Source organism: Dermacentor variabilis, chromosome 5, assembly GCF_050947875.1.
Source record: "Dermacentor variabilis isolate Ectoservices chromosome 5, ASM5094787v1, whole genome shotgun sequence".
Taxonomy (NCBI): domain Eukaryota; kingdom Metazoa; phylum Arthropoda; class Arachnida; order Ixodida; family Ixodidae; genus Dermacentor; species Dermacentor variabilis.
In genome coordinates, this window is record NC_134572.1 from 119,008,988 (window position 1) to 119,025,676 (window position 16,689).

Here is a 16,689-nt window from a genome sequence, read left to right on the forward strand (position 1 = left end):
CTTTCAGCGCCGTTCCTCGCAGAGTATAGTCCCGTTTATTTCACGATGAAGGTAAATGAATAAAGAATTGCTTTTAAAAGCTGATACCATCGGAACGCCTTCTCTTATCGCGAAAATATAAAACTTCAACCCCAATGCCGAATAATCCCGTATCGCGCGTTCATCTTGTGCCACCAAATAAACAGAGCGATCAACAATGGTCTAACGAGTGATGTCGCTGGGGCATCCTTTGGTAGTATCGCGCGCTATCGTTTCCCACTCTAATAATTACTGACGCGGCGGACTTTCGCCTGGGCCCGGAGTGATACGGTGCGCGGCTGTGTGATCAATACGGCCGACAGCAGACCGATAGTTGAGTGGTCAGCGCAATACATCCTGCGGGAACAAAAAAAGAAAGTCATTAGTTCGACAAAAGATAACTACTTCCGGCAATTATAATGCGCAGATAGCGCAGCCGTGAGTAGGCACGTCCGATCAGTGCGTGTCGCAGCGGCATAATTGTAAGACGAGTGCGAACGAATTGCCGAGGATGTCGAACGCGACCGCGGGTTCCTCTCGCGTTGCGTGGCCCAGGATCTACCTGTTTGGAGACACACTGACGCAGGTGAGGAAGGATCGGAGCCGTTTTTCTCGAACCACGTGTCGGCTTAATTTGCAGGCTTTTCTCGAGGAGCGTAAGAGCAGCCCCCCCCCCCCCCAAAAAAAAAAAAAGAGAGGAAATTCCGGGATTTTACGTCCCGAAACTGAATAGCTTTGGGGCGCTCTATAGTGGGGGCCTGTGCGAATGAATCTCTCCACCACGTTGGGTACTTCAACGCGCACGGTGTACGGTGTACAGGAGCCCGTTTAATTGTGCACCGCGTCTCCGTCGCAATGCGGCGGCCGAGGCCTCGTCTCCAACGCCATAGCCACTATAGGGTATACTGCGGTGGGTCTAGAAGCCGTATAACATAGCATAACTTAACATGTATGCTAAAGGGACAATAAAGAGAAACACTAAATTAGTTTATACCGATAAGATGTACTTCAAATATCCGGTTTATTTGAGCATGCTGTAATAGGTTGATTATTAGAAGAGCGTTAAAGTGAAGGTGAAGGTTCCCTTGTCCTTTCTTTCTTCAATGTCCCGCGAAACGCCGGCGCCGGTATACATCAGTGCGACGTCGCAGATTTTGCAAAGCATTTTCTCGTACCTGGGCCATCGTGGCCCAGTAAAATTTCCTGAATTCTTTTTTCTAAGTTCAGTCTTTGGCTCTTTTAGGGCACAGCGCAGTCAATCTCGAAACAAATTCTGGAGTTCTTACGTGTCAGAACCGCAATATGATTACGACGTACGCCGCAGTGCGAGACTCCGGAATAATTTCGACCACCTGGGGTAATTTAACGTGCACTCTATGCACGGTACACGGGCGTCTCTCCGTTTCGGCCTCGTCGAAATGCTTCCGCTGCGGCCGGGATTTGATCCCGTCATCTTGCATCTATATGAACAGCAGCGCAACGCCTTAGCTGCTACGCCACCACGGCGGGTTGAGTCAATCTTTACTGGTAAGTAATCAACCATGTAAACCTCAGAAGACGCCGTTAATATCTAGGATGGCGTGCTAGTGTGAGAACTTCAAGGCGGCGCCGCTACCAGTCTTTCATTCTTGCGCCTTTCTTTATTGTTTTGCTTTGAAAGTTACTAATACAGCTAGAATAACTTATCCTTTAGCACCCCTTTAAGACGTGTTAACACGTATGCAGTATGCTACATGCACCACTCTGACGTAACGTAGCCTAACAGCAGTCAATGCCTATACTCTGTCTTATGCATGAACGGTAAAACGGGCACTTTATTAGGATTTCGCCCGCCACGATATGGCAGTGGCTATGGCCTGTTGCGCTACTGAGCTCGTTCAGGTTGCAGGTTCGGTCCCGGCAGCGGAAGTCGTTTTTCGAAGAGGGCTGAATGCAAGAACTGTACAGTGTCTGTACAGTTTGATTTAGGTGCACGTTAATCAAGCTCAGCTGGTCAAAGTTCATAAGGAGTCCCCCACTATGGCGTGTCTTATTATCATATCGTGCTTCTCGCACGTAAAAATCCGAAATTTATTTATTGTTACTTGACAATGGGGGGGCCTCATAATCAAATCGTCCTTTTGGCACGTAATAACCTAGAACTGAATGTTTATATATATTTTAAGATTTCATAACAGTTTTGACGTAGCACTGGCGTGTATGTCAGCTTTTATAGCGTTCTATAAAGTTCTTTAAATAGTGCAAGGACACCAGGGGGGACAGATGAGAGAACAGAGCGCTGACAGAACTTTAAAGCATGCTTTACCAACACGCCCAATCTTACATCCTTCTTGTTTAGCGTTCGTTATTCTAGCCACGAACAACCAGAGCCTCTATCGGACGCCAGTAGCCTCTATGTAGGCCCTAATTGTTCCATTAGATCACGGCTACTCTTATCTCGAGTATAGACTTTCCAGATTTACAGATCGCAAGGCACGATTGGCATTCATTGGTGAACATCATGCGTGCTACGTCAATCTCGGGAATTTCTTCATCGATGCTAAAGACGATTTGGGGAACTTTGAAACGTGAAGAGAGAAGAAAAAGGTTGATAGATGGCTGAATGTCAGTAGAGTCGTTTGATGTAAAAGTTAAAAAGCAACCATTGAGAAATGTTAAATTTTTCATAAAAATGTTTTATGTAAGAGTTTATATAAAAGGTGGTAAAAATTTACAAAGACATTGTTGTGAAAGAACTATTCACTATTGCAGTGTTACAGTTTCCAAAAAATTGGGCAAGGCTGTCGAACTTATTTTTTCAGAACTTTGCCATTACCTAAGGGTAATAAAAATTTCGACTAAAAAGAAAAACGACGCCATGTCAACCGTAATTAGTTCACCTGTGAAAAATGATTGCCTGCACTGCATACGGGTGCCCTTTACTTTGAATGCATAACGACATAAATGTGTAAATTTGGAGCCGATATGTCCTGCGCGTCGTATTTATACAGCACTAACCTCAACGAGCTATGCGTAGTACTTTTTGAACAGATTTCTAAAGGCCATTGTTTGCATGTTGAATGCTGACAAGGTGTTTGATATTTTCAGTCTGCTTTCAACATCGGTGGTTGGGGATCAGTTATCGCAGAGTGCTTTTCGAGGTGAGTTTACACTTTATGCTTCAAGTTCAAAAGATTTTGACGTAATAGTTCTGCGGAAATCCGCAAGGTGGAGAGAAGTAATGAATAAAGGAAAAATGAGACAGTCCCCTAACCGTGGTAATTGCTACAAATCAAACCCATGCGGGCTCCTCGAAAGAAAAACCTCGCAGCTGAAGAAAAATTCGCCATGATTTGGGACGAATTATCCTTCAGCTGCGAGGCTTTTTTACCGAGGAAACCGTAAGGGTTTCCTTTGCAGTAATTGCTACGATTGGATGGATGCCTCATTTTCTCTTTAGTAATAAGATCAAAAGAAAGACGGAAATTAAATTACACAGGAATTTGTTTCGTTTGTGTCAGTTTCGCTTTTCCGTCGTTCTTTTACCTATTGCTCTTGCGTAATACCAGCTGTCTAGCACCGCCATCAATGCTCGGCAGTTAGAGACAAAGTAGAGCTGAAGCGTTCACGTAGCCTTCCTTTGGCTTTCTTATCAGTGCTGGCTGCGTTATCTGGGAAAATATTGCGAGGAGGTGCGTCGGCATTTTTTTGTTGCGCCGATAAGAACTCTACCAGACAAAAGTAAGCCAAGGAATGCTGACACTTTCGTCTAGCAGTACACGTTGGCTTGTGCAAGAACTGACACGATACGGAGGTGCGTAAAAAATACAACAGTGAGTTGCGCGATTCGTGTTGGTTTCTGCGTTGACTAGAGCGCCAGTTTAATGTGTCGCAACATTTTCGGGAGTAATGACTTTTCTGGACACGACATGCTTTTTCTTTAGGTGCCATTTAATTGTTGTGGAACTTTGAAGTGTTGCTTTGTGTTGGTTACCGGTGCAGTATCAATCAATCAATCAATCAATCAATCAATCAATCATCTGAACGAACAAAACTAGTCCCTCCAAAATTGACCGGGCTGATTAGGCGGCCCTCAAAAATGCCTTGTCTTGTTCCCCAGTTCATCTCCAGGCCATAGGGATATTCTTTTTCTGCCAACGTTCACGAGATCCACCCAACGAACGACGCACCCGCAGACAAGATTTTAAGAACTCTCTCGAATAACCCCGCGCGGCTCGCCGCATGCTGCCACCTTCTCTTCCAAAACTCCGAGTTCTAAACTTCCCGAGGTCTACAGGCTTATATAACAGAATTTGAGAACGCTGCCACCAGAATGCGTACGCGCCTTACATCACTTGTGCTCCCCTCCTCTCTTCTAATTTCCTCCTTCCCCGTTTCTTTCGCGTAGTGCGGCCAGCCAGAAGTACCTTGGTCAATAACATCCCTGCCTTTCTATGGGACCTTTCTTTTACCCTTTAGTCTTCCTCAGTCACTGCGATTATGACCAACACGTAGGACCCTCTGCTCCTCCTTGCATATCATGGGACAAGCGACAGAACTTTGTGCTAGAGGAAACGGAAATGCACTCCCTCTCGTAGCTCACTCGCGTCTCTTTTCGCCCTAGTGCACAATGCCTAACTTGAAACAAAATCAACTAGCCTTACTTTTTAGTCTTACAATTGACTTTTTCTTCACTGTGACGAACAGCAACTGCTCTGGACTACCCTGGTCGCTCGCATCGTAACAGTTAAGAATCGCCAGATCGAATTGTCAGCGAAAACTTGACATGTGCGCAGTGTTCAACGAACCATGTTCGTCCTGCGCTATCCCATCCCAGAATTTTTCTTAGACTGCGCAGTCTGCCTTTGCGGGACACCGGCATTGGTCTCGTAGTAGCCATATGTCTGGGAAGTCGTGGCTCAGTCGAAACGTTCTCTCCACCGTTTTGATGCTCACACGGCGCGCACATCAGTGCGCCGCCCCTGAGTTACTGTACCGCAACGTCCCGCAGGCGGTGCGATGTGCTGGCCCGCGGCCTGTGCGGCTACAACACTCGGGCGTGGAGGCACGCGCTGCCCCTCGTGCTGGGTCCCGACGACGCCCGCAGCGTGGCCGCGCTCGTCCTGATGCTGGGCACCAGCGACAGCGCCGACCCGCGCGACCCCGAGGCAACGCATGTCCCACTGGACGAGTACGCCGACAACGTGGCCCACATGCTCGACTACATCAAGGTATACGCAGGGCGTCCCAGATGACGTTATCGAAAGTGTTCAAAGAAAAGATTGAAAAAATTACGGCGCAAAATACGGTTTTAAGACTTATGCGACCTCTGACGAGGGAACACCGTAGGTCATATAATAGTGTCATGCATCGTGATTTTTAAATCGTCTCTTTAACAGAATCGCTAACCTAAGCTGGGACACATATGGCATATAGGAGTGGCGCTCGCGGAGATGCGCCGGTGGTGTAATTAACGTGATATATTTCAGTGCTCGGACTGGTCGCGGTGACTCAGTGCTACGGCGTCACTCTGCTGAACCCGAGGTCGCAGGTTCGATACCTGGCTACACGACGGCCGCATTACGGTGACGCTCGTCCAACGAGCTTTGGACGTGTGTGTTAGAAGGCCCCACGTGGCCGAAATAAATGCACAGCCCTTCGCTGTAGTTTCTCCCATAGCTCCCGTGTTACTTTGACTCGTTAAATACCATCAAGTCAGTCAATCAATCAGCCAATCGATCAAGCCACTGGTGACGTGATGGACTTCCAGGTTTTGCACCTTTGAAATTGTTACCTTTCGGCCCTCGACAGCTGCAAAATGTTAATTTCCCCACTCTGTGGGCATCAGACATCGCAGCAGTGCCATAAGGATGCCGATAATATTTAAAGGCCTGGCAGTTTGGGTGAATTGGAGCTGTGTGATTTGGTGTATGGAGACCACGATAACAGGAGGACAAAAAAGGAGGGACACACGGGACTACATGTGTCCCCTTCTTTTTGTCCTCCTTTTATTGTGGGCTTTTTATTTTCTTTTTCACATCGATTTTCGTGCGCTACCTACTCCAAATCTAGAAGGTATGATACTGAATTCCGCAAAAACGGTTTAACTTTGTACTCAAGTAATTCTACGCCTCTGTGCTGCAGCTGGATATGCCTGCGGTTGCCGCATAGTCACTCGAGGGCGTCTCGTATTCGTATGACTTGTGCAAAATCAGTGACATTCGTTCGCTACTGTTTGGCAATCACTCTGGGCTGTGCACTATTTCGCTGAGTCGTTTGAATGTAAAAATACAAAAAAAAACCAAGCGCGATGGGTAAAACATCGAGTGAACGCGAGACGTCGGTACGACGTCTACTTCTTGCGCGAGAATTTCAAAGATGCGTACATGTACCTTTATGATCATAGCAATTGACTGCGCGCCAAATAAAGCTTCCGTAACAGTCCCGCTTAGGTTCATTGTAATCCTAGCCTTACTGACAGCGAAATTTTATCAAAGGATGATTACTTTAAAGGGACAGTAAAGGGAAACGCTAAATTAGTACAAACTGATTAAGCTAGTCTTCTCCAAACTATAGTATGGTTAACTTCGCAATAAGTTTTTCATTCCTAATAGAGTAACTGAAGGTCAAGATTCTCCTTCCTTTCTTCCTTATTTTCTTTTCGCGCCTGATCGTCAGTTTGACGTCACCTATTTCAAAGTATCTTTCCCATTCTCAAATTAAACTGAAGTTTTACGTGCCAAAACAAAGGTCGAATCATGAGGCACGCTGTAGTGGAGACAATTTTGACCAATTTAGGTTCCTTAACGAGCCTCTAGTTTATGGTACACGAAGAATTTTATTTATTATTATTATTATTATTATTATTATTATTATATATTTTTGCATTCCACCCCTACTCGGAATGCGACCAACGCGGCCTTGATCGAACCCGCGACCTTGTGCTCAGCAGTGCAGCACCATAGTCACCACCACTATACTATAGTCACCACCATAGTCATGACCTGCCACCTACCGTGGCAGGTCATTTTTTTTTCAACCTCCGTATTTCTTTTTCGTAGTGAAAGTTCTCGAAACTTGCTAATTAAGCACAGTGTTCGGCTTACTTAAGAAACAATGTCGTTCATATTTATCTATGTTGGTTATCAATAGAAAATAAAATAACTAGGCCCGAATAGATGCCGTCGAAATTTGTGACATCGCGGCATGCGGGTGCGGGAACTTCAAGGCGGCGTCGCTCGCCGTCTTTTATTATCGAATCATTATGACTCATTATGCCTCCTCTCTCGGTAGTAATGGTATTTCTAGTATTTAAGAAGGGTGTTTTACTAATCCAGCTCAACCTTTCTTCTTCTTGAGTGTCCCATTAAGAGCCTTACGCAACTTTCTATATTTCTTCTGCAGGCCTGCGGCATTTCCTACGGCAAGATAATCCTCGTGACACCTCCCCCGATTGACGAGCAGCTGTGGTTGGCCCATAGCAAGAGACGAGGTATATATCATTCTCCAGCTGTTTGCTTAGTGGGTTCACTGGATTGCTCGCACTAGCGGAGCAGCTATCTCGATCTTGGTAGTGTGCAAGGTCTTCGGGACTGTTGGCCAATTCGTTGTTGTTCTTTCAACGCGAAACTAAATACACACAACACACACACAACACACACGCACACACAACACACGCACACAAAACACACACACACGCACAACACACACACACACACACACACACACACATACATACATATATATATATATATATATATATATATATATATATATATATATATATATATATATATATACACGCACACACACACGACGCACACGCACACACACAACACGCGCACCCGCACACAAACGCACACACACGCACACACACACGCACAGACACAACACACGCATACACACACACACAACACACGCAACACACACGCACACAACACACACGCGCGCGCACGCACATGCACGCACAGGAATTTCGCACAGTGTCCCTGCTGCCATCTGCCGTACTTCACCTCAATTCACTAGTGTAACTCGTAACTTTCCAGCTGTGTTATAACAGTGTTGTATTCGTGACCAAAATTCTGCTATAATGAAACAAAGATGTTACGACTAAGTGTCCTAAATAGACATTTTGATAAAAGGACGTAATGTCTCGGCGTTGCAAACAGAAAGTTGCTGAAATTCAGGCAGCCTTCTGAAATATATATATATATATATATATATATATATATATATATATATATATATATATATATATATATATATATATATATATATATATATATATATAAATGTGAATACGCTGCCGATTGAATTACGCTGGTGCACTGCGGTGAATCTCGACAGCTAACGAAAAAGGAAGTGTCCAAAATTGATGAACAAGTCATTTGTTTCCAATCGCTGTTAAATAGTACAAGACGAAGCTACCTGCATATTTCTGTAAGGAATGGCACGTTTTCAATCGTTGCCTACGGCTGTGCGGTCATTGAAAAGGGCACCTGCTGAACGCCCATACTCACGTTGCGGCTCGCTTTGTAGTTAATCATGTCTGAAAAGTTCCTGAAGGTTTTATAGTACTAAGCACACATATTTTGGGCGCTCACCAAACACCCTCAGTATATACCGCCCATGGCAAGAAATACCAGGTGTTTCAACAAACACTTTCAAAATGGAACAATGGAACAAAATGGAACAATGGAATGGAACAATGAAACAAAATGGAACAAAATGGAACTTTCAAAATTTTTTAGGTATTGGCTGTGGCAGATAGCACAGTTCCAGTTCATGAGCTGGTCTACTCGAAGAGGCAGACTAATATTGCTTGCACAAGAAATTGAAATCCCTAATAGACTAATTAAGAAAAATTAACTAATTCAGTTTTAACTAATTACCTTATGACGCACATTGCAATTTACAAGTTCTAGTCGGGGAGATCGCGAGATGGATTCATTTGGAGCGAATTCTCAGGATGACACCAGTTTCCAGATATTAATTCCCATACTTTGCAGAGAAATGCAACGGCGTTCCCACTACTTTTGCACTTCAATGCACAAAACGACGCTTTGTTAAGACAGTAGGTGGAGCAACGGTGCATTTTTACCGATAGATTGACGATGCGCATCTCATAAATGGTGTCATTCACACAAATCTTTTCATATGGATATACCTTGCACTCTCACAAGCTAGAATTTGTAAATTGCAACATGTCCCAAAAAAGTAATCAGGTAAAAACTTAATTAGTGCATTTTCGTCATTCAGTATATTATGCATATCAGTTTTGTTGCATAAGTAATGTCCACCTCTTCGACTAGACCAGCTTATAGAGTAGGACTGTGCTCTCTGCCACAGGCAAGTGTTCGCTGCAACACCCTGCATGTCGGGCAGTAATTATCCCGCGTGGAAGCTGAAGAAAGAAAAGGAATTACTAGCGCTGGTGGCATGCAATGATTCCTCGCCAAAATAATAACACGATTTTAGTCTGTCGGCATTTTTTTTTTACTGGGGGTGCGCTCTGCTTTCCCGTATAGCGCCGCGTAGCCTTAAGTGTCACTCAAGGTCCCGAAGTGCACTCCCGTAAGTGCACTTAACTTGCCCGCTTGACAGGGGTGTAACCTGGCAACAGCACTGGAATCCATACAGGATCGTGCAGCAAGGTTCATTTACTCTGACTACGCTTACTACACTAGCGTCACTATACAACCTTCCAGTAACAGCCTTCCACTAAACAACCTCTCTGAACCTTCCAGCCCTCGATGACCACCGCAAAACAGCAAGACTGTGTCTCTTTTACAAGTTTTATCACTCGCTGCTTCACCAGACCCACATCACGCCTGCGCATCGCACTTCATCTCGTCATAGCCATTCAGAAGCTGCTTATCCCCATCCAGGTCGAACCACCGCTCATCTTCTCTTTATTCGTTCAAGCAGCGAAAGACTGGAGTCATCTACCTGCTGAAGCGGTGCACCACTCCTGGCATTCATAACTCAAGGCATTCATTGAAGATATGACCTAGATGGACTCACCTCTTATGTAAAACTCCAAATGGGGTATTTGAGCTATGAATGAATGAATGAATGAATGAATGAATGAATGAATTTTGTACTGGGCAGGATTGTAATTAAGCTGCGATGATTGGTTTGAGGCGACGAGCCACTCTATGAGGAGGCGGGGACGTGAAGAGGGAATGCGGCGGAAAGAAATCCGGAAGCACTAGTGGTGAAGGAACCTATCGGTTGGTTGCGTCAGTGACGACGCCATCCCCCAGCTCAGTAGCGCGTGTAAGCCATGCCATCTGGGTTTGCGCGTCGCGTTACACTACACAAATATGGCCTCGGATGGATCGAGCCACCCGCCATCGATCAGTGAAGAGTGACGCGCAGCACGGGAAGCTGCTTTCAGCCAAAGTACGAGAAAGTTCCACAGTGGTCAAGAGGCTTTCAAGAGAGTCGAGCAACTAGAACGTTCGCCTGCTTCAACAATCGATTTTCAATGGTTTCTGTGGAACCTTTAGAAGCAAATAGCTTTCTTCGTCTCATCAGACCGTTTTTTTATCTAACCGTTTCCTTTGGCCGATTCCGAAGTCAGTGCAGTCTAACACAGCCTCTCAAAGCCCTAGATAGCCATCACGAGGTACAAATGTGAGAAACCGGCACACTACGTATACGCCTAGCCGTTTCGAAGAGTTACTTTGGCATGGTAGGAGCATGCGTGTGACCGTCGACTAATGGTTAGGGCATCGTGCTGCTGTGCTGGAAGACAGGTTTGATCCCACTAACTTTCACGCATTTCTTTACAGCATTATAGGAGGACTTCACTTAATTAGAAAGGTATCTACCAAAAAAAAGAGAAAGAAAGAAACTGGAGGTGTGTTGAGCGCGTCAAAATCTGTACTCAATAGCAGGTTTTTAATGGATTCGAAGAGTAGAAAAGTGGCTCGAATATAGCGAAATAGCTTTTTGGAAACTGTCGGCTATTCCATGGCATTGAGTATCATCATCAATAGTTTCTGCACAAGTTTCTTCCTGTTTTTCCTTAATTTTTTTTTCTACATGTTTTTTTTTCTGACCAATTGCCTGCACAATGTTTTTTTTTTCCTTCTTGACTTTTCCTTGCAGGCAGAAACTCAATCCGAACATCTGCGGCTGTCACCAAGTACGCGAAGGCTTGCGCCATGGTCGGGTTGGGAAGAGGCGTCAAGGTCGTCGATGCGCATTCAGAGTTTCTCAATGACGCAGTAAGTGACGTCACATCTCGCCCTGCACTCGTCAACTTTCAGTGGTACGAATCCGTCGATCTCCTTCAGAAGGTGCACCTTTTGTGCGGGCGGAAACTATGAGAAAGATTGTTTCGGCGTTCTGACGATGGCGCCGAAAGTCTGGCCGACAAAGACGTGGATTTATGCCACGCGAAATTTGACGGCGAACGACTCAGTTGTTTAGCCCTTTAAGTGGTAGCTCAACGATATTGCTGACCTTACAAAAATATCTGCAAACACTATACAAAACCGACTATTAATCTGTGTCTTTAAACTTACCTTAATTTATGTATCTGCTCAACAGTGGTAGTCACAAAAACGTCAACCGTGAGCAGCAGTAGATGTTTCGGTGACAAAACTCGAAGACCTCGTCGGTATCGTCTTAGCGGACGTGGTGGTCATATTATCGCTAATGCGAAAAATTTTTTCCATTGTTTAAGAAAGCTATTATCTTTTTCTGCACTGAAGTGCACCTCAAGAACACACATTTACCTTGTCAAAGCAAGTACCAAACACCACTCTTGGACCATACATTTGCCTCTAACCAGCTGGTCAACAATGTTTTCGACCCCCTGTATCTCACTTAGTTTGCAGAGAAACCTTTTCATATTTCATTTGGTTGTATTTGAATAATATCAAGATGAAATGAAGCAATAAAAACATTCTAGGTCAGGCCTTTCTCATCTTGCCAGTAAAGGGTTATCCGAAGGAGGTTAACATGGCGCTACACGCAACACTATGGATTTTCAATTTTTTGATCGCAACAGACGCATACACCCTATGATATATTATGCGGGATTTTCTTTTTTGGTACACCGAACTTTCTTTATATCACCTGTGGTAGGATAGCACAATCCTAATTGTTGAACTGGATTGCTCGAAGAGCCGGATATTACTTACAATAAGAATCAAAACGCGTAGTTGACTAATTAACAGACTTTCATTGAATAACTTTTCACCAGTTACTTTACGGTACATATTGCAATTTACTAATTGTATCTGGTGAGCCTACAAAGCATACCGACTTGAACGAGTCCTAAGGATCGCACCGGTTTTGAGATGTGCAGTGAAAAAAATCTACTGTTGTTCCACTTACCTCTTTAACAAAACGTCGTTTATAACTGCCGTGGTTGCTCAGTGGCTATGGTGTTGGGCTGCTGAGCACGAGGTCGCGGGATCGAATCCCGGCCACAGCGGCCGCATTTCTATGGGGGCGAAATACGAAAACACCCGTGTACTTAGATTTAGGTGCACTTTAAAGAACCCCAGGTGGTCAAAATTTCCGGAGTCCTCCACTACGGCGTGCCTCATAATCAGAAAGTGGTTTTGGAGCGTAAAACCCCGTAATTTAAAACGTCGTTTTCTGCATTGTACCACGAATGTGACTGGAACGCCAATCTAAGTATTTCGTCGCCTGCTCTTGGAATGAATATCCAGAAACTGGTGTCATCCTGAGAATTCGTTCCAAGTGGATACGCTTTGCGAACGCACCGGCTTCAATGCGTAAATTGCAGTATATGTACCGTAAAAAATTAATTAATTTAACGCACACGCACATGGTATGTTCATACTTATGTGAAGACATGCCCTCTTATTCAATTGCAACTTGTTCGGTAGTGTACATATATAAGCTAAGTCCTACCAAATATTACTACTTACAAAATTTCAAAATTTTATTAAGCGCATTTTCTAGGCCGCCCTTTCCTACATACCAACATCAATGGCTCTGGGGAATGGTCCTGTGCGTGCAATAAAAAATAATTGTTTTAATAAACCGCATTAATAATTCAGCGTACCACGTCAGTCTTCGTCGACTGTACTTGTATGCCTTACGTTTCATCGTCCTGCGCATGGCCTCGTCAGCACTGGAGCCGGCTGCTGTCCGACGGCGTCAACCTGTCGCCGGCCGGCTCGCACAAGCTCACCGCTGTGCTCCTTCCCGTTCTCAGGGAAGTGGTTGGCGACGCGCCCCGGCTGTTCCCGGACTTCTACGACCTCGATCCCGACAAACCGGAGGACGCGATCTCGGCTTGGGCGTCCGAGACTTGTGGTTGCGCGCGTCTATAGACCGCACGCTTGACAAATTCGCGTTCCGAAGTTCATCGACGTCTTCGTTATTGTTAATCAATCAGTATTTATAAATTATATTTATTAAAAAAACACGTTTTGTTTGTGTTTATCGAACACACGAGGCCGCGCATTGTAATTGAGTTGCTCTACATCACGCGGGAGTATTTCTAACTTCTTGCGAGTGTATTATATCCGGCACTCGAGAAGAGGCAGGCGCTTAAGCGTTTAGCAGTGCGTAATCGCAACCCGAGCTGGGCGCCTCGTCAAAACACCCGCGAGGTGTCCCACAACTATGCGCATTGAAAAAGTTTCGCTTCATCTCTGAGCTGCACCAAACTACACGCGAACTTCTCGTTAAAGCTATTTTATTAATGTGAGATCATTATGTGTCCCATGAAGCAGAAAGGCCGGCGTTGCAGACAAACAGTGGTACCGCAAGCATCATAATCACTGACGTCATCGCCGTCTTGTATGACGTCAGCAGTGATACAAAATTAGAGCAAGTTAAAGGTAAGGTGACTTGAGGTGGAGTAAAGTAAATGAAGGTGAATTAAAGTGGATTAAGGTAAAGTTGTAAAAGACACGTGACACTGTATGACGTAACGTATCATGGACGTCACCAATTAAGTCGCAATGCTTTCGCATTCAGATCCCGTAAGGATACTTGAGTGGCTGTAAATTTTGATTAAATTTTTGGTCATTATTTCAGGAGACGCAGTTGTTGATGACATACATGTGCTGGCATAGCACATAAACATATATCCGTGCAGCTCGTGTCCAAAAAAATGTTTACGGAACACGGGATCGTCGAAAAATTTGGATTCTTGCCGCCGCAGCGTGGGCACGCTAACCCGAATTAAAACCTTCAATCTTTAGTAGTTTTCGTGAGGTGGTGCGGTTATTCATTATAATTTAGAAGTCTCATGCCTTTAACAGAGCAGAAATTCACATTTGTCGTGGGACCCGTGTCGCGTGAATTTTTGCAGCCGAACGCACTGTTTAAAGTATAGCCCCTCACAAAGCAACCTTATGGGAATAATCCACTGGCTTCTCAGGGTGGAGCTGGCAAATAAACGATGATATGATGACTGCTCATAATTAGCGCATATATCGAACTGTATTAAAGTGGATAGTTGGGCAAGTTGGTATATATACATTCATAATGGCAACAGTGCGATCAAAACGACGACGAAGTGAAAGGACACAGGACGAGCGCTGACTCACAACTAAGTTGTTTACTGAAACACACATCAGGAACGCAAGCGACACGGGCGATCACATGGTCAATCGAGGAACGCACAACCGGGTCACGTGGTTACAAGGCATCTGTTATCGTATCGAGCTATCTAGGTAAATTAATTCCTTCTGGGAAAGCGCGATCGAAGGCTGGCTAATGCACCACCTGCCCATTCGCTCAATGCGGGCTGCTTCCACGACTAATGTGGTGGATGCATCAGTGTTCTTAAACAAAATTTTTCGCTTTTTGAGCAGAGGCTTACACTTACATTGCCGGCAATGGGCAGACACATGAGCAAAGCAGGTCACATTGACCGAAAGGGCGCGTGGTGCATTAGCCGGCCTTCGATCGCGCTTTCTCAGCAGGTCTTTATTTACCTAGATAGCTCGATACGATAACAGATGCCCTGTATCCACGTGACATGGTTGTGCGTTCCTCGACGGCCATGTGATCGCCCGTGTCGCTTATATTCCTGATGTGTGTTTCAGTAAACTTAGTTGTGAGTCAGCGCTCGTCCTATGTCCTTTCACTCCGTCGTCGTTTTGATCGCGCGGTTACCATTATGAAAATATCGAACTGTATAGTTATCTGGGATTGGCTGAGTAATAGTAAAACTGCATCGCAGCAGATGCGCCTAGAATGCGACTACTTACGCTTGTTGTTACGGACAATACTTGGTACATTTTGTATCATCATGCATCTGTGGTTGACAAGTTTCTCATATATATATATATATATATATATATATATATATATATATATATATATATATATATATATATATATATATATATATAGGCTTCAGAGGGCCTGTTTGTTTGCAGACTGCTTGAAGTTGTGTTTAAACTCTAAAAGTGAGCTATGCACAGGATTTCGTCATTAAGCTTTCGTATATTGACGCTCGCTGCGTTTTGTGATTATTTTTCTGAATATCGGTAAGAGTTGCTGATTTCTTCGTAGGCTTCCCCGATACTAACCTGCAGCGGATGTTCAAGCACATCTAGCTGTGATCGCGGAGGGGTTCCTAAAAGCGAAATCCTGTGAAACCTCGCCGATTCCACTATAGAGGGACAAACGACGTAGCTCCGTGAATTCTTGTATTTACATTGGAAAATTCTCGCGAAGTGAAGCCACTATGCTGTTTACGCTTTTTCCATAAAGCACCGTCGCCGCTTATGTCCTTTATCGTATAAGTTTTTTAAAGATTAGACGCTGGTTTTGCATCGAAAACGTTCCGTTGTATTGCAAACTGGAGCTTTTTCGTTGCATTCCTAGAAAAAAAGAAAGCTATGAGATAGATGGAGCACCTCAGAATAATCGGACAGGAGAAAAGGGTGCTGACTCACTTTGTTCGTATATATCAAATAATGATATACTACGACGACGCTGCGAACATTCCGTAGAATTGACGCGTATGCTAGTCCGTCCTATTCTTCGTTTAAGCGTTTTTTTTTTGTTTTCGCTCTGTTTCGACAACTATTACGTAATACAGGAGCACAGCCTTTTTAGGCTAGTTTGTTCATGATACAGTTATTGTAATCATAAAGCCTAGACGACACGTCACCTAAGAGTCACCTTGTCCGCGTCACCCAAGCGCTGTGCTCCCCAAAGCAGGTCATACAAGCTCCCCGAACTTTCATTGCGTCTACATGCACTTTTTGGGCTTATAACCAAGCGCGAGCACATACTTGCGCATATCATAGCGAGCCCTCCTTGCTCTCACCGGTTAAGTATCGCTTCATTTTTCAATCGGTTCTCAAAAATCCAAATCTTCTACAACCTTCGTTTCCCACGTTTAATGCATTACATTCGCTGCCGCGACTCAGTGGCTCTGACGTTCTGCATGCTAAACAGGAGGTCGCGGGTTCGATTCCTCACCGCGGTGGTCACAATCGGATAGGGACGTAATGCACAAAGCTCGCGTATACCGCGCTTTCGTTCGCGCTGAGGAACCATAGGAGCTGAAAAATTAGGAGACCGGCACCACGGTGTGCCTATGCACGGGCCCAGTGCGCCGGATGCGTGCCCCCAGTGCAAAGGACACGTGCGTTTTCTTTTTTTTCTTTTTGCACTTCGCCTCCATCGAAATGCGAACACCACGGCCAGAATGTGATCACGCGACCTCATGCT

The 16,689-nt window shown here is 44.8% G+C and overlaps 1 protein-coding gene across 1 annotated transcript; it reads left to right on the top strand.

Moving 5' to 3' along the window:
- Positions 1-491: 491 nt before the first annotated feature.
- On the top strand, positions 492-13,392 carry LOC142581955 (isoamyl acetate-hydrolyzing esterase 1 homolog). The gene is made up of 6 exons (XM_075691389.1): positions 492-604; positions 3,106-3,158; positions 5,009-5,228; positions 7,402-7,489; positions 11,113-11,231; positions 13,116-13,392. The coding sequence occupies exons 1-6, from the start codon at positions 530-532 to the stop codon at positions 13,317-13,319; spliced, it is 759 nt and encodes a 252-aa protein (XP_075547504.1). The 5' UTR covers positions 492-529; the 3' UTR covers positions 13,320-13,392.
- The last annotated feature ends 3,297 nt before the right edge of the window (positions 13,393-16,689 follow it).